General features: G+C 39.1%; 1 protein-coding gene across 1 annotated transcript; it reads left to right on the forward strand.

Annotated features, from left to right (window-relative positions):
- Window positions 1–9,786: 9,786 nt before the first annotated feature.
- Window positions 9,787–25,600, forward strand: apobb.1 (apolipoprotein Bb, tandem duplicate 1). Its single transcript, XM_069722370.1, has 29 exons — window positions 9,787–9,888; window positions 10,237–10,269; window positions 10,403–10,515; window positions 10,616–10,761; window positions 10,900–11,047; window positions 11,202–11,354; window positions 11,623–11,747; window positions 11,864–11,949; window positions 12,057–12,501; window positions 12,644–12,758; window positions 13,001–13,147; window positions 13,232–13,443; window positions 13,534–13,729; window positions 13,818–13,997; window positions 14,111–14,314; window positions 14,419–14,586; window positions 14,681–14,886; window positions 15,131–15,313; window positions 15,401–15,531; window positions 15,641–15,851; window positions 15,940–16,112; window positions 16,519–16,679; window positions 16,763–16,872; window positions 16,960–17,333; window positions 17,617–23,634; window positions 23,726–23,837; window positions 23,921–23,944; window positions 24,087–24,273; window positions 24,356–25,600. The coding sequence occupies exons 1-29, from the start codon at window positions 9,840–9,842 to the stop codon at window positions 25,349–25,351; spliced, it is 11,406 nt and encodes a 3,801-aa protein (XP_069578471.1). The 5' UTR covers window positions 9,787–9,839; the 3' UTR covers window positions 25,352–25,600.
- Window positions 25,601–27,943: the final 2,343 nt, after the last annotated feature.

A 27,943-nucleotide genomic window follows, 5' to 3' on the forward strand; every position in this document is an offset into this window, starting at 1 on the left:
GTGGCACAGAGCTCGGTTTTCATCCGACTCGCCCAAGTGACTAGTAAAGGGGTTTCTTTTCTTTTTCAGAGCAATTCAAGTTACCTGGTCTGCCTATCTGAAGCACTGACCACACTTTATGATAAATTCAGACGTAAGGAAATACCAGGGTGAACATAGTCATTGTTTAAAATGCATTTTTAATATGATTTTCTGATGGAGAGTACTTCAAATCCCCCCCTCCCCACCGAATGGATCCGTCCACGCTCGCTGCTTCCATCGTACAAACAGTCGCAGCAGCGTCCTGTGGAAAATTATCACTGGAGACTATTATTAGCACAATATCTTAACTAAAGGCTCACATTTGAGGAGAAATCTTGAAACTTGGACAACCACGTGGTAACTGCACGTACCAAACACATATTATCAAGCTGAAATACATTCTTAAAAAAACACAAATTGGAGGCTATGATAACATTTAAATACAATTCTTGAAAAAAGTAGGGCAAGAATGTTGAGAATATTTTTTGGGCACACCTGTTATATTGTAAATCCTGAAGGAAATATACAGAGAGTTTAGGTGTTGATATCATACCTCTTTGTTGGACAGTCCTTTTAATTACAGCCTACAAACACCAGCATAATTACAGTAAGTGTATTTTAATCCATCACAAGTTCCTCTAATGTTGTGAGACCAGTTGCTTAGCCTAATAAAGTATTAATAACCTCATTATAACCATTTTTTTCATAGATGCCTTCTCTCTGAGCCTCACGAAAGATGCACACTCCTCCATCAGCACCTATCACAGTAACTTCTCTTGTGTCTAAAGTGACACTGTCGGAAGGATGGTGTGCATGTCAGCATTTCAGTGAGTGGATAAATAATTAACTGTGCGTGCATGTGTGCGTTTGTGTGTGCCTTCCTGAAGCCTGACACCTGTTTCTATAAGCACATGGAGTGCTTATCTCGACCTCAGAGTGAATACAATAGAGGAGGAGGGGAGGAGGGGAGAGTTTGAGGCAGTGATAAAGTCGTCTGAGGTTGCTTTTGTTGCTTTTGCCGATTTGCAACTTAATCCCACCATATTACTTTCACCCCAAACTTGAATAAAAATATGTTTCTTTAATTTTGATTGTAATACACAAAACAATATGCATACACAGATTCACTCCTTGTGGTCTTGAAATGTTCTTTTACTCTATGACATCAGAAATGATTTGAGCTGAAGCAGCCTCATAATGAGATGTGTTTTATTTTTTACGTGATATACTGTATAATTCCAAAAACTGTATCAAAAGCATGATGTAGGTCTTTTCTAAGAGAGCCTTTGTCATCCACAATTACTCCAGCAACGACAGGTTTGTGTCAATATAAAAGCAGAAAATGTCCATTTTATTAGCTTTTTTCCAAAACCTTTGCTCAGATGAAGACAATAAATGTGCTTCACATTTTAGAATAAAGCTATAAAGTAAATCCTGATGATCTAAATGTAGATTAACATTTTACAACTCTTGTAACAATGGAAATGTTGTTTTGACATCTTCAAATGTTGACTGCATCCATGGATGGTTGACAAATTAAATGAACTACCAATATATTAAATTGTGTATATGTAAACATGTATTTAGCTTTTCAAGGACACTAGAACTGGAGCCCATGTATTTACTGTAGGAGCACTGAATTATTTTCTGCAGAAATTTTAAGATCCACTGGAGGCCACTAATAGCTCTCCAATCTGCTTGTGCTGTAAGTGTTGCTGGTTAGTTATGAGTAACAGGTCTCTCCTGAGCTCACCTGATGGCTGGGCTTCATGGGATGAGACAGATCTGTATATTTGCAGTGGGGGTGTTTGGGGCATAGTTTCCTGCCAACCAATTATTTAAGAGTATTCTGCATTTGGTTGTTGTGGCGCCATGTTGTGTCATTTCACCTTACTACAGAAAGTTCATCCACACACACAGACTGCACCTTAAATATTTGTTTCTTTTGCTGTCCAGCTAAAAAAAACGTTTCCTTGCAAAGTGTTAGAAAATAATTTGTGATACTTTTGGTTTTATCTGCCAACAAAAGTAAATGAAATGTTACTGCTTTAACAAAACAATTTTTTTTTCTGTATGTTACCATGAAATCTTTTACACTTCAATTATCTTTTCTTCATCATATCAATTCAGTATTTCCTTTGTAAATCTGAGGGGGGGGGGGGAAGCATTAGGTCATCATTATTGGACACTGCACGCCTGAGCACTCTGTTTAGCATTCAGAGATTATCAAGTTTATCTTTCTTTTAGCAGGTCTCCCTGTGCAGAGCAAGATTTTTCATGTGTATTTTCTGGTTACTTCACTACAGCACTTTACTGTGCAATGAGTGTCCCAGCAGGGTTTCATACTGTTCTCAAAGATTAGATGAACTGAAGTTCATGTTGAAACATGTTGCAAAAACTATCCAATTTCTTAAAAAACCCTTGCTGAATCCCCAATTTTCATACATTTTGTTGACCCAATGTACTTCCTCTGTCGCATGAGTACATTTAATCTTCCACATGATTTGTGAAAAGCAGTCACTGCAGCTGTAAAAGCAGCACACTCCTCAAATATTGATCTGTCTTTCTTTACATTAAACACAGTGAGGGGCATTGCTCCCCTCTTATTGTCCTCTGTCAATATTGAGGGAACAGGTGCTACTGAAAACAAGGTTTAACTCGATAGCAGTACATGCCTTTTAATGGTTTTAAATGTGGGGCATGATGTACATTTTTCAGTCTGCTCAAATCAACTTATTATAGCCTGTAACTACAGGGTAGGTGACACATTACTCATACTACTTTCCCGAGACTCCGGGATACAGACTCTATCAAAACTAGAATTACAGAATTGCAGTGTTGACACCTGTCTTTCCAGACTTCTTCTTGAATAAGTTCTCCAAGTTTTGTCACTTGATTAAAATCAGCACAGGCACATATGCTTTTGTGAGCAGTGGTCCAGACTGGTTTGGGATTTTTTTTTTTTACACACCTAAAAGTTGAGCAGAGCGCACAGAAAAGTTTTTGACAAATTATTGGAGAACAGAAAGAAGTAGCACGGAGCCAAATCCGTCAAGTAGGAGTTGTGGGGAGCGACGATTGTGGGAAAGAAACTAATGTGCTTTCAATACCCTGTAAGCGGGCGCATTGTCATGTTGGAGAACCCTGTTGCCATGGCGCCACAGTTCAGGTTGTTTGCACCAAATGTGCTTGCTCAGACGCCTCAGAGCATCGCAGTAGAACTCCGTTTTGACGGCTGCAGACAGTAGAGTCATGCGATAGCTGTACTGATTACCTACATTATGCTGTAAAACCTCAAGCTATCTTAACATATTTGCACTACTTCACTTTTTATTGTGCTGTGTTGATAGTGGCAATGCTGAGTGGACTTTTCTAGAAGTTTCTAGATGTAGTGTCTGGGAATAAAGTGTCTGAAAAGCCCTGACATTGTAGTGTTCATCTATTTTTTTGTCAACACAATTGTAATCATTAGTCTTTAGGAGCTGAACTCAAACCAGGAAACTCCCTTTAGTTTATCTAGAACATGGGACTCACTACTGTTCTTGTCAGGTAGGAATTAGCCGTACATGCAGCTCTGAGCTGACAATATTAACTATGATAACACATTTTGGCAGATTTTTTTTAAAACTTGAAACAAGCACTAATGCTGAAAATAGGGAAACATGTAATTGTCTGTGTCCTAATTGCAAACATATACGCTACATATTTGCCCAAAAGTTGCATTTGAAGAGCCCCAAGTCCTCGTTGCCCCAGTTCCAGACTTATTATGAAACAAATTTTGACCCCAGTTATGACCGTTACCACTTATGTCAGCCTGGACATCACAGTTGATTATGTATACAGTACATTTCCTGCTGTTTTTAACCATATTTGGTTGATCCATTTATATTAACGCACTCTCCTGTAGTCACCTGAAGACAGTCTGATGTCTGATGTGATGTAATATAAAATATATCAATTATTACTATCAGTAGTATTGTCAATACAAAAATACAATCTAACTTAAAAATGTTATATATGTATTGCTTAAAAATTATTATGCATTGTGCATGTTTCCAAACACCAATTTGATATTTACCAACTAAATAACTAAACACCATTTAAAGTTTCTGCCCTCCTCAGTTTTTATTGTACCGTGCTGATATTTAATCCAAAAAAATAAATCCAAATAAATGGAATAAAAAATAATTGTTTGTTTAATGAGTCTTTTTCAGGGGTTGAATCCATAAGCAGTAAACACTTTTCTGTTGATTAGCGATAAAAATTAAAAAGGTTTTGGTGCAGCAGTGATGCTTTACAGATGCCATGTTATCATGTTATAGGCATGTGGATCCTGCTGTCAAAGTGCAAGGACTCAACAGGCGATAGAAAATGGACGTTCAGCTGGAAGGTGGTTAAAAGAATTTGTGTGCGAGTGTGTATTTGCTCACGTGGGTAAATTAGGACAAGCTGCTTCTCTACAATTCGGAGCTCTTCTTGAAATGGGAGTCAATGAAAAACAGGAGCTGGCTGTATTCTGTCATGCATAAAAACAGTTGAGTCAGTAACAGCACTGATGAAACAATGCATCCCTGAGAGGATATCAACACCAATGCTTTTAGTAATAATATCTCCTGTGCAATAACTATTAATCATTTATATATCATAATTTAAAGCTGGGAACAGGCAGATATTTTTTAGATCATTGTGCAACAGGTCCTTTGTTAGCACATTATATTTCAAGTGGTTTAAGAGAGCACTTCAATTCTGTATCTCCTGTTGGCTCTGTATTCAGGCTTTGGAAAATAAGGTCCTTCTCACTGATGGTTCTACAAATGTAGATTCACATCCCTTTTCAAAATTATATCAGTAGCAGAAAATCCAGGAGAAAAGGATGATATTCAATCATCGGCAACAAGCAGCACCTTTGGTTCCGTTGCACACCTGCAGAGATCCACATGGAAGCCAGGGATAGTGACAGATAGTGATGGGCTGATGGGGAGATTAGGATGACCTTTAGTATAGTTTCTTCATTTGAGAAGTATAATTGTGCGTAACAATTTTGATCCTCACCTCTATAGGAGAAAATAGCTGTGTACATTCATGCACAATATGTACTATGCTCCTGAAATTCTTTTTTGTGCTCATAATGAAATTAAAAGATTCCTGCACATGTAAATCTTTCGTGTCTTTTTATCTTTGATGTATTCTCTCTGCTCTTCTGTCGTGAGAAACTTTGTTCTGTCTTCATGGAAAGGTTCTATCAGTGGAGTGAGGTTTGGTCTGAGATGTTATCTGTCAGTTCCTGATAAAGCTGAAGAACAATATGATTTAGAGCGAACATGCTGCTTTATGACACAGCGATAACCTGTGCATGACTTCATTGTGTCTGGACTTTCAGCCAGTGTTTACTCAACCAGATTGACTAATCGGTCAGTAAACTGGAGGAGAATGTATTTCAAACTGTATTATGCCGTTAACAGTGTTGCAGGTTAATTCTTTTAATTTAATTTTGTTTGTTGGCTTTTAGTGGCAGCAAGATCCAGTCATAGTCTGAGTATCAAATACATCATATCAGGTTAACCACATTGGTCAGTGTGGTCATATAGAATATTATGCATGATATGCATAGCATCTTTGGAGAAAATCGAAATCCAGCATGGTTTTTTTGATCATCGTTTTGGAAAATAATTATTTATGCAAATGTTTAAGTTTACTGCATGCATGAAAACTGACTTTTGGTCATTCAATTAATCAATTTTGTTGATGCCAGTAAAAGGCCAGGATTTTCTTAGGATCACTGAGAGTTAAAATATGTATGCATCCTTTCTAAAAGTTGGTACATTAGCATAATGGGATACAAACTTTTGTGAGTGTAATTAAAAAGGGTCACACCAAGACTTTGGTAACTATGTTCATAAAAATAGTTTCCAAAAAGCAAATTTTTAATTTTAAATTTTCATAAAAAAAGATTTTTTTAAAAATAAATGAAAAGAGCACCAAAAAATCCACAGAATATTTAACTTGATAAAAGGTTTAAATCTTGCAACAGACCTAAGTCACAACAGAGTAGCACTTTTTGGAGATATTTCTGGAGTCAGCATGACTGGTCTTAGTCTCGTGAAACTGCTGAAGTATTTTATTGCCATCCAGCACATAAACATCCTCAGGCAACATAGGCAGACAATGTTCTGTTTTAAAAAAGGTACAAGAGGCAATGAAAACATTCAGAGACGGTTCCTGATGTGTGCAATTGCAGTGCAGCATCGTGGCGTGCACAGAGCAGGAGGAAGCTTTAACCTTTGTAAGTAAGGATTGGAAGAAATGTCGCTGGATCAACATCAGCACTGGAGTTACACGTTTTTGTGATTAATGGTACAGACACACCTGTGGATTTTACGTCGATAGCAACTCTGACCATATCAGTTTCTCTTATCCCTTATAGGAGCAATGCCCTGCCCACTATAGCATGCTGGCTGTATAGTTTCAGCAATAAAATGTGCAGTATTTAAAATCATTTATCATTTATCTACCAAAACAAAAGTTACTTGCAATTTCAGAGCACATTGAAAGGCTGATCATCATGTTTTCAAGACAATACTTAAGTTTTATTTAATAAAAAAAAAAACACATCTTGTGTGGTTGTCTGTTGTTTGATCTCATTGTTAGATCAAATCTAAAAGGAAAAAAATGAAATTCTAATTGTGACTTGAGGAGCCGATAATATTATTTAAGGTCCAATAATAAGCACACAACGTTGTGATCATTTTCCGATTGAATCATTTTGACTATATGCTATAGCAGCATTCAAAGCTTGTTTGGAAAACTACTCAGCACAATAATTCATACTGTAGGGTTAGGAAATGTGATTAAGAAGTCTACAGATAAGCACTGATTACACAGAGCAAAGCATTTGGCTGATAATATCTGAACTTCTGTATCTCTTTCAGATCGTTATGTGTATGTTATCATGCAGATCATGCAGTGTAATCCCCGTCAGGAGGCCAAATGTACTTTTCAGACTACATTTTAACAAGAGGGAATACATAAATACCACCCGTGGTCTCTGCGGATTAAACTATTGAACTTTACGCTGAACGATTGATTGGGCAAGAGTCCCTCCAGCGACTCTGCTGGGTTTCTGCACATGTCTGTCTCCATGAGGGTCACAGGGTTTAGAATCACTCTCATGGGTTGTCATTTCTTTGGAAATGGTCAGGTAAAACGAGATCGAAATTGCTCTGATCATCATAAATTGACTGTGGCCTATTTCCATTCTCCAGCTTCTCCATCTCAATGTCTTGCTTCTTTTGATTATTTTTGTATGTCATCACCAGATTTCACAAGTTCATAGATAATTGAATTGAGACCATGTTAGCTGCAGCCCACGACAACTTAACAACAAAAACATGGAAAGACAAAGGGCACCAACTGAAAATGGTTTGCTGCAAATACAGAAGTAGCTACAGAAAAGTAAATTCGTAAGTAAATGATCAAGCATTCATACTGTTTGATGATTTTCTAATTTCATGTGCTCAGACTGCTTCTGGATTTCTGCAAAAATATCAGAACATAAAATAACAGCAAGGATTGCATACTGCAATTCAATTTTAGCACTGAAAGCAGGTTTATTTAAAATAAATAAAGGGACTACGCTATGATAATACAGAGACTGTATCACAGCCCAGAGTTGGAAACAAATTTATCACAGTATGTTAATGTATCTAATTTGAATACAACTGAATGGACATTTGCACGTAGCCTCTATAAAGTCCATATCACATCAAGATGTATTCGCTAACATTAGATAAACAATTTTTAAATCACAACTTTTATTTGTTGTGCGGCATGATTGAAGTACGTGGATCTTTTCACCCTTTTTTAGATGCGTTCTCTCAAAATATCATCTTTTCTTGGACAGTTAATGATCACGTGATCATGACTGCAGATGCACTGATCCTGTCTGAATGCTGCTCAGCTGCAATGAGGCTTGAAGGGATGAATCTGAGGCTGTCAGTTAAGAAGACTCTGCAAAGAACACTTGTATCACCATTTAAGAATATTTGAACTAGAACAGGCATGATTGCTTTTAAAACAAATCACCTATATTTATTAAAATGTTTAAAAATGTAGAAGTGTTGCCCAACTGTGTGAAATGCAGAAGACACAAAGTGTTCAGAAGCTCAGGCCCCCTTTGGACTCTCTCTGTTTACATGTCTGCCAGTGCAAACACTGTCGGTAGCACAAACTTTTAAAAAAGTACTGATCGTGATACATTGCAACAGGCCATTACACAATGTTCCAATGTAGTTATGGGATCAATGTACAAAAGAACAAAATTGAATGAAAAAACCCTGCATGTTTTATCAAACTTTGAATAGTAAAAATATATATTGACAAATACTTCAAATAAAGTTTGATAAAAGAGAAGGCTTCAGCCGACCCGAGGTTATCACTGTTTGTTATTTTTTGACAGGGCTGTACCTGCCACAAATTGAACTGCAGCCCCAATTCAAACAGCAAATCAAATTCTGCATGAACCTTTGAATCTTTGTAGATCGAAGTTCATTGTCAAAGTTTGGCAAATGTTTTCTCTGTTCTCATTTTGGGCAGTGGAAGCAGAACAACAAGCATCTAACTCTAATTCAAGGTACTGTAAATACTATAATTATGATTATTTTTACTGTAAAGATCAGCAGCATTCCCATTTCAAACACTGAGTCGGGTCGTTTGATAAATGTACTTAAATATATCATACAATTTATGGAAAACTGACCAGAACTAACTACCGATGAAAAACAGCCTGTTGGGTAACTGATGCATTTACACATTTTTTGTATCAATGTGCACTGTCTCTGTTAAATTAACCATTAAATGAAATGAGCAAACCAATGCTAAAGGGCTAATGCAACATTTACAAAACAAAGGAAGTGTTTCTTGAAGGTGTCTTTTGGTGAATATTATCAGCGGATAAAGCAGCTGATAAATTTATCATCTTTTTTACTCCAAGTGGGACTTTGTGTTGGGAGCACGCTTGGATCACTCAGTGTTCAGTAACGAGTGTCTATCAGCGACCGAATTCAGACTGGAGCTGTTCACTTGTTAACACGACTAATTGACTTTACTTTTTATACAGCAGAAGTACAAGAACATTAACCTGTGCATTGTGAATTAATTTAATCTGTGTAATATTCGATTAGTTCCATCCGTGGGTCCAGAGAACTAAGAAAGATTTGATTTTTAAAGTCCAGACCAGCTCCTTTAATCTCAGTCTTTTCAAAATTAATATTTATAGTGAATAGCAGTAAATCACAAGAAATAGAGTGATTCTTTGTGAATAAACGGCTTATTATTCAGCTGTAACTAATTTTACTAATGAATGAACAACTTTACAAATCAGATTTATGACTGTAAAGAGTAAAATCAGAGTGAGCAGTTATCGTGACCATACAAATGCCCTTCACAAATATCTGAATTACAATAAAAGTGGTTAAGTATTATAAAACCAGATAATCTGATAAGGTTAACCTTAAATGTTCTTTAATCAAAGAATATTATCCAAAACCCAACATAACTTTAAGTATCCATAAAATGTATCTTTAAATCGAGGTAAAAGAAGACTATTTTAAGCCTGTGATTTGATCTACAAGTGTCTTTCTAAACCTTTTGCCTTTGTCCCTTCACACAGGAAGGTGGGGTGGACTTTGAGCGTTCAAAGCGCTGTCGGTGCCTCCCAGTTTTCTGACAGAGCGCAGCTGAGGGTATAAAAGCCTCAAGCTGAAGCTGAGAAATCTCGAGTACTCGCCAACCCCAAGGGAGAGAGCTTCAACGAACCCATCATGGGGGACTCAAAACTTCTGCTCCTTCTCAGCATATCTGCCTTGGCTTGTGAGTAATTCTATATTTTCTTTGACATAAAAAAAAAGGTCTTAATAGTGTTTAAATTTATTTATATCAGAAGTAGCAAACTTTTGCCTGCAAATAAAAAAAATTCAAAATTGTACTTTTTTTTATAAGCCGTAGAGGTTATGTTATAATAAACTCAAAAATGTATTAATTTGTCAGAAGTGAAATGCTATTTACCTATGAGTGGAGTCATGCTACAGTGATCATTATAACCTAGGACCAATGGATGAGTGCAGTTGCAGTACATTTTATTTTATTTAACAGACATTCAGATTATTTTCAGTTGGATTATATGACTAAAAACGAAATAATGTGATTCTCTTTGAACAGTTGCCCAAGATGAAGATCAGCCAACCTGCCTGCGTAAGTTACAACTTGCTGTTGCCATGCTTATGCTAATAAGTTGAATCTTATTGACATCCAATGTCCAAAGGCTGATTATATGACTATTACATGCAAAACTGTCTCCTCATCTCTGTAATCTCATCACTTATAGTGGCCCAAAGGTACAAGACCCTCCACAAGTACGAATACCAATACGAAGCTGAATCTCTGAATGCCATCAACGGAGCCTCACAGCTCAAGAACGGACCCAGGGCCTCATGCAAGGTGTGTAAAACATATTTTGCAACAATCCTTAGTCATCAGGTTTTCTTTTTCAATCTCATAAATCTCAGAGAAAAACTGAAACATGTACCTTCTGTCACAGGTTGAAATTGAAGTGCCTCAGACTTGTAGTTTCATCATTCGCACCACTGGCTGCAGCCTGAGTGAGGTGGTCGATATGGACGCAGAGGGTAACCCTGTGTTCAGTCCTGCTCCCAGCTCTGACGCCTTTTCTGCTGAAATGGAGCGGTATGTTACCCCATGGAAATTCCTGACATAATTTTTTTTTTTTTTTTTTTTTTTTTTTTAATGTTTTTACCAACGGTGCAGTGTTTTTGAAGAGTGTGCACTTAAAACTAATTTAAATGTCTTACATTTTTCTTTTAGGTATCCTCTGAAGGTTGTGGTTGAGGGTGTGTACGATGTGAAACTATACCCCGAGGATAGGGAGACAACAACAATCCTGAACATCAAGAGAGGGATCATCTCCGCCCTGGCTGTGCCTCTGCTGGAGGAAGACAAGAACAAGAACATGGTACGATGTTTCGCCAAGAAAATGCAGAATATTTATCAAGGCACCTTAAAAAACATTAATATGACAGTTTTTGATATTTACAAAATATTTTAGAAAAGCTTTCTATACTATGTCATAAACATGTATTTAATCATATTTAATATCTTCATTTTAGCCTACGATCCACGGGAAGTGCAAGACCTATTACACCGTCAATGCTAGAGAAGACATTGCAACCGACATCAGCCTGGACAGGGATTTGTCCAGATGTGACAAATTTGTCCCAATGAGAGATCACACCAGCCCCCTGGCTCTTATCTCTGGCATGGTAAGGCGCTCAAAGGATATAGTGTAAGGTAGCAGCATAAAAGTTTCATACAAATCATAAGAGCTTATAGAAGAAAAAAAGAAAAAAGAATGACAGCTTTGACTTTTTGCTGAGCTCTGCAGTCATTTTCCTATAATAGAAGCAATGTTGGAAACAAAAAAAAGTAGACAGCTACAGAAAATGTAAATTAAGCAGAAATATGCAAACTTTTTACCTATATAATTTTCAAAAATTCACAATGCTAACATTATCATCTGTCTGTTTGAAGCACTACCCTCTTGCTCAGCTGGTCAGAAGCTCCCAAACCTGCAACTACAAATTTGACAATGAGAAGAAACACATGACCTCTGGGTCCTGCACTGAGAACCACATCCTCATTCCCTTCTCACACAAGTAAGTCAAACCTTGCACCAGTCTCTATAAAGTGCTCTGATATGTTAGTGTACATACTGATAAGTATTGTGTGATACATTTATGGTATTTTTTTATCATGTGTTTTCCTCCTCCAGGGGAGAGTACGGAGTGACCAATGTTGGAAAGCAAGTGCTGACTCTCGTTGAAGTTGCTCCTCACAATGACAGAGTCTTTGACGGCAGTAGGTCCTTTGTTTAATGTGCATGGTTGTGGTTCGAAGTTTATTCTTTTAAAATTGTCACTGAAGATAGCACTGAGTCATCGTAATGCTCTTCCTTGTGTTTTAAGGTGACATTGTCAAGGGTCTTCACATGGAGGTTGTTGAGGACAAGAGTGTTGTCCAGGATAAAGATGCAGCTCTGAATCTCCTGAGAGAATTGGCCACTCTGGCCGAGACCGAAGGCGAGAGGAGGGCCCACCTCTTCCACAAGCTTGTCACCATGGTCCGCGGACTGAAGACCGAAACTCTGAGTCCCGCCATCACCGAGGCTCTTTCAGTGTCCCGCGTCCTGACCTACCAGGTTCTGGCCCAGTGCGGAACCCCTGAGTGCAGCAGCGCCATCATGCAGATCCTCAGGACCTTTGACGCCGCCTCCCTTGAGGTTGATGCTTCAGTTTTTGCGATGGGACTCATTTCCAATCCTTCTGCCCTCCTGATCAATGACATGCTCGAGATGGCCAAATACAAGCCCAGCAAGCCCATCATGTATGCTCTCAGCAATGTTGTCAAGAGGTAAGTGACATTAACCAGACTTTATTCTAGGTACAATTTCTTCATCATATTTTAGCTTGGAGTCTTTCAACTTTGTGTTAAAAAAAAGTTACACAGGGTTTAATTTAAAGGCTTTTTTTTTTTTTTTTTCCGTTTTCAACAGGTTTTACAAAGCTGAAGGAAAACTGACTCCTGAGATTTACTCTGTTGCTGAGTTCATGGCAGCGCAGTTGGGTGATTGCTCTGGAGACAAGGACAACACTTTCATGACACTGAGGGTAGGCATCTGACCTAATAGCTCAAAATGGAAATGACTGACAAAATATTTACTGAAATAAAAATGTTGAACTCCTTTGTAGTAATTGGAATCCAAAGTTTGATGGTTATTTAACCTGAATTTGGCAAAATAATGCGCATAAAAACAGAAAGACAGATAGGCCATTGCTACAACTGCCAATTTCAAACAAAAACATCAAAACTTTACCTAATGAAGAGTATAACGGCTTTTCTTGAATTTTAGGTTATTGGAAACATGGCTCCCGCTGTTGTACCAGCAAGTCCTGCACTGAGAGCCGCTGTGATCCAGTGTGTGAGCCAACCTGCAGCTTCGCTGGCTGTGCAGCAGGCTGCTGTCCAAGTGTACAGGCTGACTCCCGTCCCCGAGGAGGCAAGTCAGATAATAAGCCTGATATATTGTTGGAATTATCGTTTCTATTGTATACTCACCCTTTTTTTCCCCTCCTGATCACAGGACAGGGAGGTGTTTATGCAGGTTGTTTTGGACAGCACCAGCCCCATGCAAAAGCGCATTGCAGCATATCTGGCACTTATGAAGGACCCCCAGCCAAGTGAACTGACCCAGCTGGCTAATGCTCTCCCCAATGAGCAGGACAGACAAGTGAAGAGCTTTGTCATCTCCCACATTACCAACATCTTGTCCTCAACTATGCCTGAGACCGAAGAGTAAGTGAAGAAAAATGTTGCTAAATAGTTTGTGGGTGTCCTGATTTGATGCCTAACTGTATTTTAACTGTATATTTATCTGTCCCACAGGCTGAGACAGAAGATCCGTGATGCCTTGCAGGGTAATGAGATTGGGCCCATTATGGACCCCACCAAGTTCTCTCGCAACTACAAGATCGGATCTTTGGAGGGCAACATGATCTTTGAGGGTACCAGCTACCTGCCCAAGGAGGTCATGCTTGAAATGACTCTGAAGGCATTTGGCTATGACATTGACATGATGGAGGTAAACATGTTGAGCCATTTAACCCAAAATGTGCCTTAAGACACATCTTCAGCAAGTTTTAACTGTGAAAAATGTGTCACCTTTGCAGATCGGCATGGAGGGCAAAGGATTTGAGCCAACAGTTGATGCTCTGTTTGGAAAGAATGGATTCTTCCCCGACACTGCCCTGAAGACTATGTACTTTGTCTCTGACAACATGCCAAACAGAGTCAGTGAGATCCTGCAGAACATGATGCCTGCTCTGAAGAGGAACAGGATGAGGAGACAGGTATTTACAAAATTCTTCTGTGTACATTAGTAGACCAAAAACAAGTGATGTATGGTGATAAATTGTTTTCATCAGGCAAACATTTTAAAGTGATTGCACACGTTTCTATTCAGGCCTCCCAGAACTTTATGAGAGACATCGGGAGAAACCTCAACAAACTGGTGAGGGAACTGAAGGCCGCAGAGTCTCCAGAAGCAACGGTTTATCTGAGACTTTTGGGAAATGAGCTGGGATATCTGAGGACCAATGAAATGGAGGAGATGGGCTACTCTGCTGCCATGATGATTGACAGCATGCTCAAGATGTTCCCAACTGATGTAAGTTATTTGTTATTTTTATTGATTACATTAAACAAATGCTCTAATTTAGACATTTCTTGTGTATAACCTAAATATCCAATGTATATTTTAATTTCCCACAGTTAATGAAGGCACTGATGACCAAGGCTGACAACACAATCTTTGCCCACTATATCTTTATGGACAATGAGTTCTTCCTGCCTACTGTCACTGGTGTGCCTCTGAGGATTGCACTCTCTGGTACTTTCACTCCTGGTGTCAAGGGTGGACTTCAGATTGCTCGTGACATGGTAATTATCAAAAAATGGGTTTAAATGTGACCAGTAATTTAGTTTTTCACCGCATCAGCTCAGTTGTTAACCTTTCTCCTGTGTTTCCACACAGAGCAAAGTGACCTTCATGCCCTCTGCTGGCATTGAGTTTGTAACTCAGGTTGGCTCCCACATCCCTGAATATGTCAACTCTGGATTAGAGATGCACACCAACCTTTTCCATGAGAGTGGGCTCAGTGCTAAGATCTCCATGGCACGTGACAATGTTAAGCTGACCATCCCTGCTCCAACAAGCCCGACCAAGCTCATCAAAATTACGTAAGCTAAAGCATAATTTTGAGATATGATGGACATTTCACAAACTTAAAAAAAAAAAAACTGGCAGTGGCTGTTATGCAATTGTTGCAATGCAACTTTTAACCTAAGTTAAAAATATAAAAAAGTTAAAGTTAGCTATGTTTGCATGTTGCTTAATTTTTTTTTTTTTCTGCGTTTAACCAACTTGAATTAAAAAAAGAAAAAAGCTGAAGTTACAGTTGAACTTTTCTACATTTAAACTTAGAAACAACCTGGTGGCTGTGACTGGAGCAGAAGTCAAGACCATCCCACCAATGGTGATGGACAAGGTTGATGTCACTGAGTGCACTCCCGTCTTCGCTGGAATGAAATACTGCACTGCCATGTTGTACACTGATGCTTTGTCTCAAGAGACAGCCCCATACTTCCCGTTCACTGGTGACAGCAAGTAAGTAAGACTTTCTAAATCACCATCAAATAATTGTCTCTGATTAAATTACTCAACTGAGAAAATAATGTCAAATTAACCTAATAGATTCATCATGGAGCTCCACCCTACTGGTGAAGTCACTGAGTACACAGCCACTGTTGCCTACGAGCTCCTTAAGGAGGGAGAAGAGGGCCGGCAGAAGGTTGACTCTGTGAAGTTTGTTCTAAAGGCTGAGGGTAATAAAATAGTGATTTTTATCATATTATCTCAGGCTCAATTTACAGAAGCACAAGTTGTATAGGTGTTACTGTATGTAATATTACTCTGCTGGATGGTCAATAACAGGTACAGAGCCCACTGAAGCCAGAGCAGTCATGAAATACAACAGAAGGAAGAACGTCATCACAGCTGACATTCAGATCCCTGACTACGATTTGGAGGCTGGACTTAGACTGGGTGTTGTTGATGGAAACACCAAGGGCAAAGGAACTCACTCCATCTCTCTTGACTTAATCAACAAGAACATTCCTCAGCTTTCCCTGGTTGGCCGTGCCAAGTAAGAAATCAACTATTAATCCTCGTGATATAACATTACCGGCACACTTTTGATCCAGAGTATGCTGGCTAACTGTTACATCTTTCAGTCTGAAGGCCATGAAGGAAGGTATGCTTCAAGTCCAACTTCTGGTCCCCTCAATCAATGTTGATGCCACTGTCACAGCTAACATGAAACGTGATGAAGAATTGGAGCTTGAGCTGAAGAGTGAAATCAAGATCTTGGATGTCACCTCTAAGCAGAAAATTGCAATGAAATATGGTAATGTAGTTCTCTAGTCACCTTCCTTGTCAAAGTATTCCATAACAATTCCTTTAATAGTGAGTTACATTTGAAAATAAAATGTGGGTCACATCTTAAACGGACAAGCATCTATCATTGTAGCTAACATAACATAACATAACACAAGGGGTTCAAAACACACACAGGGCATTGTTGACTATGTAAAGGCACTTCAGTTTGATGGGGCAATTAGTGAGACAGAATAAAGATGCTGATAGCTTCTGTAAGCCATTTACAGGATACAATGCAGTAATCAAACTTGTCATTTTGTCTGACAGAAAATGCCAAATTTGATTACTTGTAGGTTAAATTTACCTCTGGTTTGAATGAAACCTGGAGTTGAGATGATTCTCTGGATCTTCTTCACTGCTCTCTATTGTTTCAGATGCTAGCAAGATGGAGGTTGAGTTTAAGTCTGATGTGAACACTAAAACCACCATCTTGCCCAATGCTGACTTTGTTGAGAAGTATGGCAACAAGCTTCTTGACATACAGGTTGGGCAGACTGACATGAAAGTCCGTCACATCTTCAAGAAGTTTGTGGAGGTATAAATCTTTGCTCAATTAATGACAATTTCTTTGGTAAAAATGTGAACCACACATATAACACAGCTTTTCTTTTTTTTTAGGCAGCAAACAATTATATGGAAAAGTATGGTGCTGATTTCCCTTACATTCAGAACTTCAGAGTGCCTGATATGCCTGAGATTTCCTTGCCAGAGACACTATTCATGAATACGTAAGTGTGAACTTCTCCAAGGTAAATATCAAAATTATCTGAATTTTTTCCATTACATTTATATATTTACTTTTGTGTTTTCAACAGCGAGGCTAAAGCTGTCTACCACTTCAACAATGATCGCTTCACAATTACTATCCCCATGCCTCTTGGTGGAAAATCAACAGAGGAGCTGAACTTCCCACCAGTTTTGACCACTCCTAGTGTGTCTCTACCACAGTTTGGTCTGGAAATTGTCTCCATGGAGATCCACATCCCAGAGCTTGTTGTTCCCGAGAGCCTCACTCTGTCTATACCTCTTTTTGGCAAAGCTGAGGTTTCAACTGTGCTGTCAAGCAACCTGTATGACATGGAGGCCTCAATGGTTGCTGGCAAAGAGGTTGTGGAAACACCGAGCTACTCAGCTAAGTTTGATGTGAAAGGAACCTCCCCCATTGACATCCTCTCAATTAAGATAGAAGGTATTTCAATGTAAAGATCATTACTACATTTAGAATTTGTCACATAATAATCCTTAATTTACAGTAAACGTGATTTATTGTCTTCGTGAAAAGAATTTCGGTTACAGTTTTCTACTTCCACTCATGTAAAACAATATGACTTAACAGATGTTACAATGTTAAAGTGATTTCTGATACTTAACTACAAAATCGGAGGTATATTTCTGTTGTGTTCTATATACAAGCAAGACTCACGCTATTATGTTATTTGTCATAAATTATTTTGTCTTCTATTGTTTTACAGGCTCTGGAATGATGGTTACCACTGATTCCCTCAAGGCCCAATTGAAAAGCGCTTTGGTCCATAAATTCATTGAAGCCAGTATTAACATTGTCGAGGAGGCAACCATCACAGACAAATTCAATTTGAGATCAAGCAGCAAGATAGAAGCCACAAGTCCATTTGGTCTCAATGTTGCCATGGAGCACACTGGTATGGCTGGAGTCAACACTGAAGAATTGTCTGCTGAAAACAACTTTGAGGGATTGTTCAAGGCTGGACCCATCTATGGCAAGACCATTTCAACCCAGTCATTTGCCATCTTCCCATCCAGGCCAGAAGCAAAGATTGATTCCACTGTTCAGTTGGACTCTTCAATTGTTAAAGCCCAGAACACGATTGCAGCAACCCTGGTCGATGGCGAATTCTCAGTTGTGTCCAACACCAATGCCTTTGAAGACATCATCACCCATGTTGCCGAGCTTTCCTTCAAGGACAACAAACTGTCACTGAAATGCGATGCAAATGCTCTTGCTCTTGGTTTGAAGATCCGCAACCAGGCCGAAGCTTCGGCTTGTGCCAGTGAAGTCATCATGAGGATGGAAACAAACGCAGAACATTCTGAAAACCGTGTTTACTCTCTGTTGACTGCCACTCTGGATGTCAATGGTGTGGCTGTAAACAGCGATGCCAATGTGAAGCTTCTTGAGAACGAAGCTAATCACAAGGCCACTCTGAAAATGAACAAGGATGGTTTGACCACAAGTGTAACAACTACCCTCCAGAGCCCCCTGTCCTTAGAAAACACTTTCGCTGCTGGTCTTGATGCTACAAAGGCTACTCTGTCCATAACCAACAAGGTGGCAATGGGTAATATCAAGGTTGACAATGCTAACACTCTGGACCTTACTCTCTTTAGCCTTGACTTTAACTCAAAGGCTGAAGCCATTGCAAGTGAATATGCCTCTTACACTCATGATATCACCTTTAACCTCAAACCCTACACTGCTTCTGCAAATGTTAACAACAACTTAAAACTTCTGGCCGCCGACTTCATTAATGAGGCACAACTGCAGGCACAGCTTTACAAGATGGACCTGACTGGAAGCCTGAAAACCATCTACGGTGAAGAAGAGATCAAGCACATCTATCAAATCAGTTATGCTGATATGAGTGCCAACGCAAAGTGCAGCACCACTGGAAAACTATTTGGAACTCACATGAGCCAGAACACCGAACTTGAAGTTATCGGCCTTGCTGCCAGGTTCAGCAATGATGCCCGCTTCAACTCACAGGCAATGCGCTTTGACCATACCATCCGTTGCAGCATTGTTCCTTTTGATTTCAACCTTGATGCCATCTTCAATTCTGATGGAGACGTGACCATGTATGGAAAACATAGTGCCCAACTTTATGGCAAGTTCCTCCTTAGAGCACAACCCTTGGCTTTCGCCAGCACACATGAATGCAGAGCATCAGTGACCCAACAGCTAGAAAACGGGTTTTCCCTTGAGGCCATATTTGACAACAAGATGGATACTGTTCTGTCACTCCAGGAGCAAAAGACCAGTTTTAGGATGAAGTCTAAAATGAACGATCATGCCTTTAATCAGGACCTAAATGTTTACAACACTGCTGAAAGAACTGGAATTGAGGTTTCTGGCACCATCCTTACAAACCTCATCAACACAGACACAGCAGAGAACCAGGAGTTCACCATATCTGGCTTCCTCAAGTATGACAAGAACACAGACAGTCATATAATTCAGTTCCCTCTGATTGAAAATCTGCCTGCCTTCTTGGAAAGCATCAAGGGATTGGTTGTGCGTGTGGCAGAGGCACTGCAATATTACATCAACAATGAAGAGGTGAGGGCAAAACTTGAGGCTCTTCCCCAGCAACTAAGTGACTTCGTTGCTCAAATGGATATTGAAGGCAAGGTTATTCAAATGAAGCAGTATTTCAATGATTTTACCCAAAACTATGTTATCTCCATGGATGATGTAGAAGCCTCTTTGAGAAACCTGAAGATTACTGTTGAGAAACTACAGGCTGATCTCACTGTTTACATCCAACACGTTTCTGGTATAATGTGGCAGATTGGTGTTAGTAGCACCTTCCCTGACGCTCTTGTTCAGAAGTTGCAGGCCATTGACGAGGAGTATGAAATCAAGGCTACGGTTGTATTTCTCATTGACACCATAACAGAGATACTCAATCTGATTGACCTGGAGAAACTGAAGGGCAGCAGCATTGCATTCCTGCAAGATATTGATGCCATGTATGACATCAAAGCTGCCCTTCAGTCAATCATGAGAGATGTTCGACGATCAATTGAGACCAGTGACATGGCAGAATTTGTTGCTGAGTTGAAGAGATTCACCTCATCTATTAACTTTAAACATTTAATTAAAAAACTGGTGAGTCCAATTCCCAGGGAGGTTCTCACTGAAATAACAGATTATATTAAGGAAAGGATTCAGGACCTCGACATCCTTGGTAAGATCAACACATTTTATGCCAAGCTGAGAGAGTTGATTGTAAAGTTTGAGGCTGACAAAAAGGTTGAAGCCATCTTGGAAAAAGCTGTGGAGCTCGTTCAACAGTTCAAAATTGAGAAAACCATCAGGGCTTTAGTCAACATGGTGAAGGACGCAGACATTCCTACCAAATTCATGCAAGTCTTCCAGGATGCCATCAACTATTTGAAAGCAACTGAGGTTAAGGATATAATTCATCAGCTCAATATGTATATTGAAACTACTGTGCAGAAATTGAAGTCATTGGATTACAATGAATTTGTGGATTATGCCAACCAAATTATTGCAGAGTACACCATTTATCTTAATGACATGATCAAGACTCTTGAAATTCCCCAAAAACTGGTGGCTTCACGAGATTTTGTCAACGTGGTCATCTCCTCTGTTCAAGGGTTTATGGAACATCTGAGAGAAATCAAAGTTTCAGAAATTATCAAATCTGTAAAGGCTTTCATTGACCAGGTTGTGCTTGATAACCTTAAGAGTTTTGTTGAATTCATTAAGGAGGAATTAAAAGATCTGGATATCAAATCAGAGATTTCCTCTTATCTGGACTGCATGGGCAAATACTGTACAACGTTTATGGACATCATCACCGACTTGTTCACCTTTTTTGTTGAGATGACTGAGATGGTGGTACCAGACCAAAAAATCATCCGTGAGATTCAGCAGATCATTTATGGGCTCTTTACTGAACTTAAGAAAGCTGAGATCAACACACCATCCTTCACCATTCCTCTTACAGATCTTGTTATGCCTTCCATGAAATTCAACATGGATAACCTGAAACAGTTTGAAATCCCAACACAGCTTGACATCCCAGAATTCACCATCCTTGGCTTCTACACTGTCAAAGCCACCACAATTTCCTTTGATGATATCAAGCAGAAAATCATTGCACTTCTTGATTTAATTGTAAACTTTGAGACCAAAATGATTGATGTGGATGCTTTCTTTGGAGACCTGACTCTGAACTACCTTCCTGCAATGCCTGAGATAACTTTGCCGGAAATCAATCTTGCTGACATCTCATTCCCTACCATCCCACAAGTTCCTATAGAAAAGCTTGTTAAGTCTCTTCAGGTACCTGAGATCAAGCTGCCAAATATTCCAAGTGAGATTATGGTCCCATGCTTTGGTAAACTCTATGGCGAGGTCAGATTCCAGACTCCCATCTACACTGTCAAGACGTCTGCTGAGTTCCAGAACTCCACTGAGAATGAAATGACACCTCAGTTCACTGGATTCTTCACTTCCCAGGGCATTTCTCCAAGCTTGGAAATTCTCAATTACAAACTTGACTCCACTGCTCGCATTGCAATCCCAAAAATGAGCCGTATTGTCTTTGCAGAGAATGTTAAACTCAACCATGCTGCTCTTAGAGTTGAACATCAGACATCTGTAACCCTCTATGGCCTTTCAGCTCAGGCCCAAGCAAAGACTACAGTTAAGGTAGCCACGGCCCTTTACACTGCTAACTTTATGAACACAGCCTTCTTTGCTCGGGAAGGAGGAATGTCTGCCTTTCTTGATACAACTTACACTCATGTAGTGGACCTTCCAATTGTCAATTTCAAAAGTGAGGCCACTGTAACCCAGAAATCCATTGCTCGCCAAGATGGCTACACCCTCACTGTCACAGCAGACAATTCAGGCAATGGAAAGCTTAATGATCATAATGGAAACCACATCAGCAAGTTGCATTTGTCACTCACCCCCGGCATTGTAACCCTAACTTTCTCTGGTGACACAGACTCATCCATCCTAAAGATGAAACAGCTCATTAATGCTGAACTTGGCACCTTTGCCTACTTTAAGTTTGATGTCCGCAATGAGGCCGAGGCACCATTCATCAAGAACAGTCTTCTTGTGGCATCTGGACTTGCCAACCTTCCTGATATGAAGGTTGAACTGAAAGCAAACCATGACACAGAACTGTATGGTGCAGTCAGTGGAATCCTGTCCAATGCAATCAACAGCATAGCCCGCCCTGGTGAGTTTGTCTTTGAATTCCAAAACAAAGGAAATGGCAAGGTCAACATTTTCGAATCCCTAACAGCTAAGATAGATCTGCAGAATGATTACTCAGCCAACTTCAAGCCTGATGGCCAACAGATTAACGCATTCATCCTGGCTCGCCTAAACCAGTACAAAATGTTCTCCAACTTTACTCTTAACAATAATATGAATGAAGCTGGCATCTTTGTTGCCATGGAAAGTGAAGCCAATCTAGACTTCCTAAAATACCCCATGAGCATTCCTGAGATTTACCTGCCTTTTGTGGACTTCCATACTCCAGCTATCAGTGATCTAAACTTGTATGAACAGACTGGACTGCAGAACTTTCTGACTACCACCGAGCAGTCTGTTGATGTGGACACCAAGATTGTTTACAAGAAGAGCCAAGCTGCTCCCCTTGTTGATATGATGGGTCTGATCCAGATCCCCGCTGTGGGTAACCTGTTCTCAGAGCTGTCTTTCAAGTCTACCATCATTAATCTGAATGTCAATGCTGGACTGTTCGCTGAAGATGATCTAATATTCCGTCTTGGGGCTACCACAGCCTCAGTGTTTGAGGGTCTAAAAGCCAAACTTGATGGCACCACTAGTCTGACCACCAAGAGAGGAATCAAGTTGGCCAATTCCCTGTCCCTTGAAAATCATCATATTCAAGGCACTCATGACAGCACCATCAGTATGAGTATTGAACATTTTGAAGCTGCCATCTCTGTGGCTACAGTTGCAAAGATTGCCCTGCCTATACTCAACCTGGAAGCAAACCAAAATCTGGTTGCAGACACCAGAACCAAAGAAAATGTTGTCTCCACCTTGAGGATGAAGGGTGATTTCAATATCCCCATTATCAAGGCTGTTGGATCGGCTGAGGCAGACCACAGTCTGAAGTTGGAGGGAACCTTTGAGTATGTTTCCATGGAATCATCCACAAAGGCAAACATGGATGGCACAGTGATGGACGACTATCTGGCTTTAGGAATCCTGGATAATGAAGCTAATCTCTACCTGAATAATAACGGTCTGCGCTCCACTTCCAAGATAATTGCTGATGCTAAACTTAACTATGGCACAACCAAAGTCTTTGGCATGGATGTAAATGAGAATCTGGCCATTGAAGCCTCCCTGAGCCGTGTGTATGCAGTGCTGAAGTATACTGGCAACAACGAGGCAAACCTGTTCAATTTCAACACCAAGGGGAAACATATTGCCCAAGCTACCATTGACTTCACACCTACCTCTTCTTTGACTGCTGATATTGAGATTGACATTTCCCAGCCAAGCAGCCTGGGTGACTTCACCATCTTTGAGAAAACTATTGCTGAAGTGACTGCTACCTGGCAGAAGATCTCTACTAATGGCAAGTTCGTCAGCCCACTGTACACCACAAACATGGCAGCTGAAGTGGAGGGCAGTACTCCTGTCTTCAAGGTCACCTTTAAGTCCTCTGCAACCTCTGCTATTGTAGTCTTGGAATATGACATGGTTGGTGAGTGGATGAAAATTCCCTGAACTTATTCATCTGTTTTATGTTGCACTAAATGTAGCACTAAATCTCACCAAATATTTTCTTTCAACAGCTTCTACTACTGTAAACGTTGAGGATGAAGCTCTGAACATGATTAGCAGGGCTGTCCTGACACATGCTGACCTGGCCATGGATGTCAACCATGTCATTACCCAAGCTTTGAGGTAAAAGTCTGTGTGTGTTTACAATATATTCAACAATTGTTTACAATATTCACGTATTAATTGATATCTCCTTTACATTTTAGGAGAAAGCGCCAAGCTGACGACAGGTAAATATTCATTTACATAAATGTGTTGTGTTTGTTCATATCCTTTTGTATATAATTTAAATGTATTTGTATTAACTAACAGGTTTAGGAAGGTTAAGAAGCAAACAAAATATTTCATTTGAAATGCTTTCTTTCTCTTCAGTGCCTCTCGCCATGCATTGAACGTTGACATCACCAGTCCTACTTTCACTGATGTGAACCTCCGTTATGCTGCACGCAGAGATGGTATCAGTGCCTCAGTATCTACCCCATCCACTGGCTTCCTGGGCCTTCAGTTCAATGGCAGAGTCCCATCTCAGTTGAGTGCAAGGGTCTATGGCCGGTATCCTGTGAGTATCAATACATTGCCTCTTTGGAAAATTATGTAATGAAATCAAAATATTGCTAAAATATAATTTTTTCTTCTTCTAGTCTGCCCCAGATGTTGATGTTGACATCTTGGTCATCAGATCCTCTTCTAAGGATGCTGATAAGATGAACCTGCAGATTGCCTACAACATGGAGGCACCCAAAGCAATGCTCTCTGAGCTCAAGATTAAACTTCCTTCTATCATCTATACATTCACACAGTTTGCTGACAAGTACCAGATCACAAGCAGCATGTTGGCCTTGAAATACTCTCTTGTTAACCAGATCAGAGATGCCTATGATGTTGCAATCAATTATGATGTTCAAATGAGCCAGTTGTCAATTTTCTTCAGGAACATCGTTGTTCAGTATCAGAAAACTGTCCAAGTCTTCCTGGATGCAATTATTAAGGTCTTAAGGGAGACCCGGTTTAAACTTCCTGGGTCTGATGAAATGACCACTCTCCCAGAGGTCCTAAAGAAGCTGACCAGCAGTATTGCTGCCATGGTAGATGTAACCATCCATACTATCTACGAGAACATGGAAGTCTACTATAATGCTTTTGTGGAGAAGATCAGAAGTGTGAAAGTACGAATGCCAGTTGGTGATGCAATCAATGTAGGCCAGATCATGGACCAGGTCAAAACAACTTCCCAACAGATCTTTACTGGAGCAGTTGACTTTGTGAAAAATATGGAGAGTCTTGACACAATGCTAGTGAAGATGGGTGAGACCCTGAAGGCTGTTGTTGAGAAATCTCAGGAGTTTGTTGACTCTGTCAAGTCTGACTATTTAGATGCAGTGCTCATCAATATCAATGGACTCTATCGCAACCTTATCGCAGCCATTAAGAATGGAGTTGACCTGATCTCGACTTTCAACGTGGAGGAGTTCAGCATTGTGTGTGAGTCCCTTATGGTCATGTTTATAGATTTAATAGACCAATTCAATAATGCAGTTACTAGTTTGCTGCAGCAGGCTTCAGAGGAAGCTCAAGCCTACATGAAAGTTACAGATGGAAAGCTTGTGATTGACCTTCCATTTACCTTCCAACTGTGAGGAACCCTCACAGATTGAGGCCTAAGTCCATCTGAAACACTGCCATCTGTTCAGGACAAATGTTTGGAAAGATAATGTACAATTAGCTCTTTAACAATATTTATAAGAATGAGTTTAAGATAAACACCTGTTATATCATTTCACTTTGGTTGGTTTAGTGTGTACAAACATTGAACATGTAACATTTTGCTGAAACTCACCTTCAAGCAAAGAGTGAAAAGCATCAATAAAAGTCATTACTGCAATCCATTAATGTCCGATTTACTGCTTCATGATGTGTTTTTTCAAACCCAAACTTTACATAAATTAGAAAATATCTTCAATTACGCAAAGAAAAAGTATTGCACAGTGTTACACTAATGTTTGTATAAATTAAAGAATTGTATTCAGAGAATTGATCATTACTTTCAAAATAGCTTAGGATTTGTAAAAATGACTTATTAGGCGTCTCTGATTTACTGCCTTGTGTTCCAACTGACATCAAGATCAAAAGTTTGATTATAAAGTAGTTTCATATCATTGTCAATGCATCAAAAGCTTATATTAGCGCTAGCCTCAGTTAATAGGGCTATAGTTAGCCAAACCACTGTAGCCAGTCTGACTAACCAATAACTGAGCTGTTGACCCAGCTAACAATGATGAAATGTTCGAGAAGCGTTTTTCAGCAGGAATTTTTGTTGTTGTTGTTGCCAGAATCTTCTTCTTAAAGATTCTGGGAACATTAATAAAAGTTGGTACTAAAAACATTTAAGGAATTATGGCACAATTTTCGGACAATGTTATGAAAAACATTTTAAGAGTGTTAACGCAATGTATTTTAGAGCGTTTCCGTTTTAGGAAGAACATTCTGAGAACAAAAACACTTCCCACTGAAAGTGTTAATGTAAAACATATTCTCAAAACATTTTAAGGACATCAAAATTATAGTTGGGTAGCCATCAAACTAAATAGTTGCAAACTTATTTAAATTTACGGAGCCCAAAGTGGTAAACAGTGGTTGGTCAGTGGAAAATGGCATATGTTGTTGCAGGAGTGGTAAGTATAAAGGAGCCTGCCAAGACATTAATCGAAACCTCTTCATAAGCGTCTTTGTAAATAATAAGTACTACATATGCCTAATTAAGGTCTATGTGATGTTGAGTAGGACCTAATGTAGATTCCATAAATTTAAATACCTTTGCAACTATTTTTTATCGGATAGCTCTGGCCTTCTGTTACTGATTAGACAGACTGGCTGCTATGGCTAACCTTAGCCACGTTAGCTAAGGCAAGCTTTAATTTAAGCTTCCAATGCATTGTCAAATATATTTGAAATTACTTTGCAATCAGACATAACACAAGCAGCCTAACGTTATTCAATTATTTGATAAAGCAACATTCCTTAATAGACTCCAGCTCGAGATGACTAAAGCTGCTCGACTTTTAACTAAAAACAAGAAAATAGATCACATCGTGACACTTTGAGCACAACAACACTGGCTACTGATTTGTTTTAGGATTGATTTTAAGGCTTTACATGGCTAAACTCCAGAATATACTCTATTTCTATTTAGTGGCTCTCCCTCTAATAACCAGTGCAAAGCCTGAGGTTCCATTACAAAAACCCGTTGGTTATTCCTAGATTAAAATTTAAGAGAGGGGGCTTTGCCTTTGTTGCCAGGATACCTAAACTCTGAAATAATTTACCAGAGGAGCTTTGACTCACAAAAATCCTATCATCTTTTAAAACAATTTTTAAAAGTAATTTTTATTGTTTAGCAAAGTTATTTTAATAGTTTTTGTATGCATGACAAATTTCTATTATTATTATAATGTATTTATTATTGTATATGTATTTCTTTAATTTTTTTCTATCTATCTGTGTTTGTTGTTTGCTCTATGAACTTTGTATGACTAGTTTTGAAGGGTACTCTGCAAATAAACGTGTTCATCTAAGGGTACAATTTTCTAAAATACACAAGAAATGCAAAGACAAAAGACAAAATAAGTTTAAGTACAGTTCTAAAGTGTATGTATGTATATATGTTTCTGAGCTGTATATATGTCTATTTATGTTTTATATGACTATTTATGTCTGATTTTGTTTTTGCATGTTGAGAGAGAAGTTACAACTGGAGTCAAATTCCTTGTATGTGTTAAACATACATGGCCAATAAAGTTAATTCTGGTTCTGATTCTAAGTATGTTATTTACAGAAACTCTAAATGGTCTTTCTTCCTTTCAGGACAGGGCAGACACAGATCAATTGAATATTGTTTTTATTGACATTTAGTGGTTAAAACTGAGACTTGTCAGTCAAACTACATTATATACTGAATGGGTCCACATCAAAAACTACTACAGTTTGCCATGATGAACCTTCTTAAATTAGATATGAACAGCTTTTATAATAGGAAGCATTGACTTCCCTGAGCGGTCAAATCAGACATTTGAGTTCCCCTGTTGCTGATAGCTGTAAGTTTATTAAGAAAGTTTAACATACAGTTTACTGCTGCTATCTGGGAAGTGTAAATACATAATGTACGATATCTTATCATAGACATATTTATCTCAGTTCAGTTGTTTGGGAGTGGGAGATTATACAAATAATGT

The sequence above is a fragment of the Brachyistius frenatus genome, unplaced genomic scaffold, assembly GCF_029030835.1.
Source record: "Brachyistius frenatus isolate BFR_SWC_R1_liver_20210118 unplaced genomic scaffold, ASM2903083v1 Contig_288, whole genome shotgun sequence".
Classification (NCBI taxonomy): Eukaryota; Metazoa; Chordata; class Actinopteri; family Embiotocidae; genus Brachyistius; species Brachyistius frenatus.

Excerpts from the sequence above, each read along its gene's own strand:
- apobb.1 (XM_069722370.1), top strand. The coding sequence starts at position 9,840 with ATGGGGGACTCAAAACTTCTGCTCCTTCTCAGCATATCTGCCTTGGCT. Across the intron at positions 15,532-15,640 it reads GTTTGTTCTAAAGGCTGAGG|GTACAGAGCCCACTGAAGCC; the intron begins GTAATAAAATAG and ends GGTCAATAACAG. Across the intron at positions 24,274-24,355 it reads GGGTCTATGGCCGGTATCCT|TCTGCCCCAGATGTTGATGT; the intron begins GTGAGTATCAAT and ends TTCTTCTTCTAG.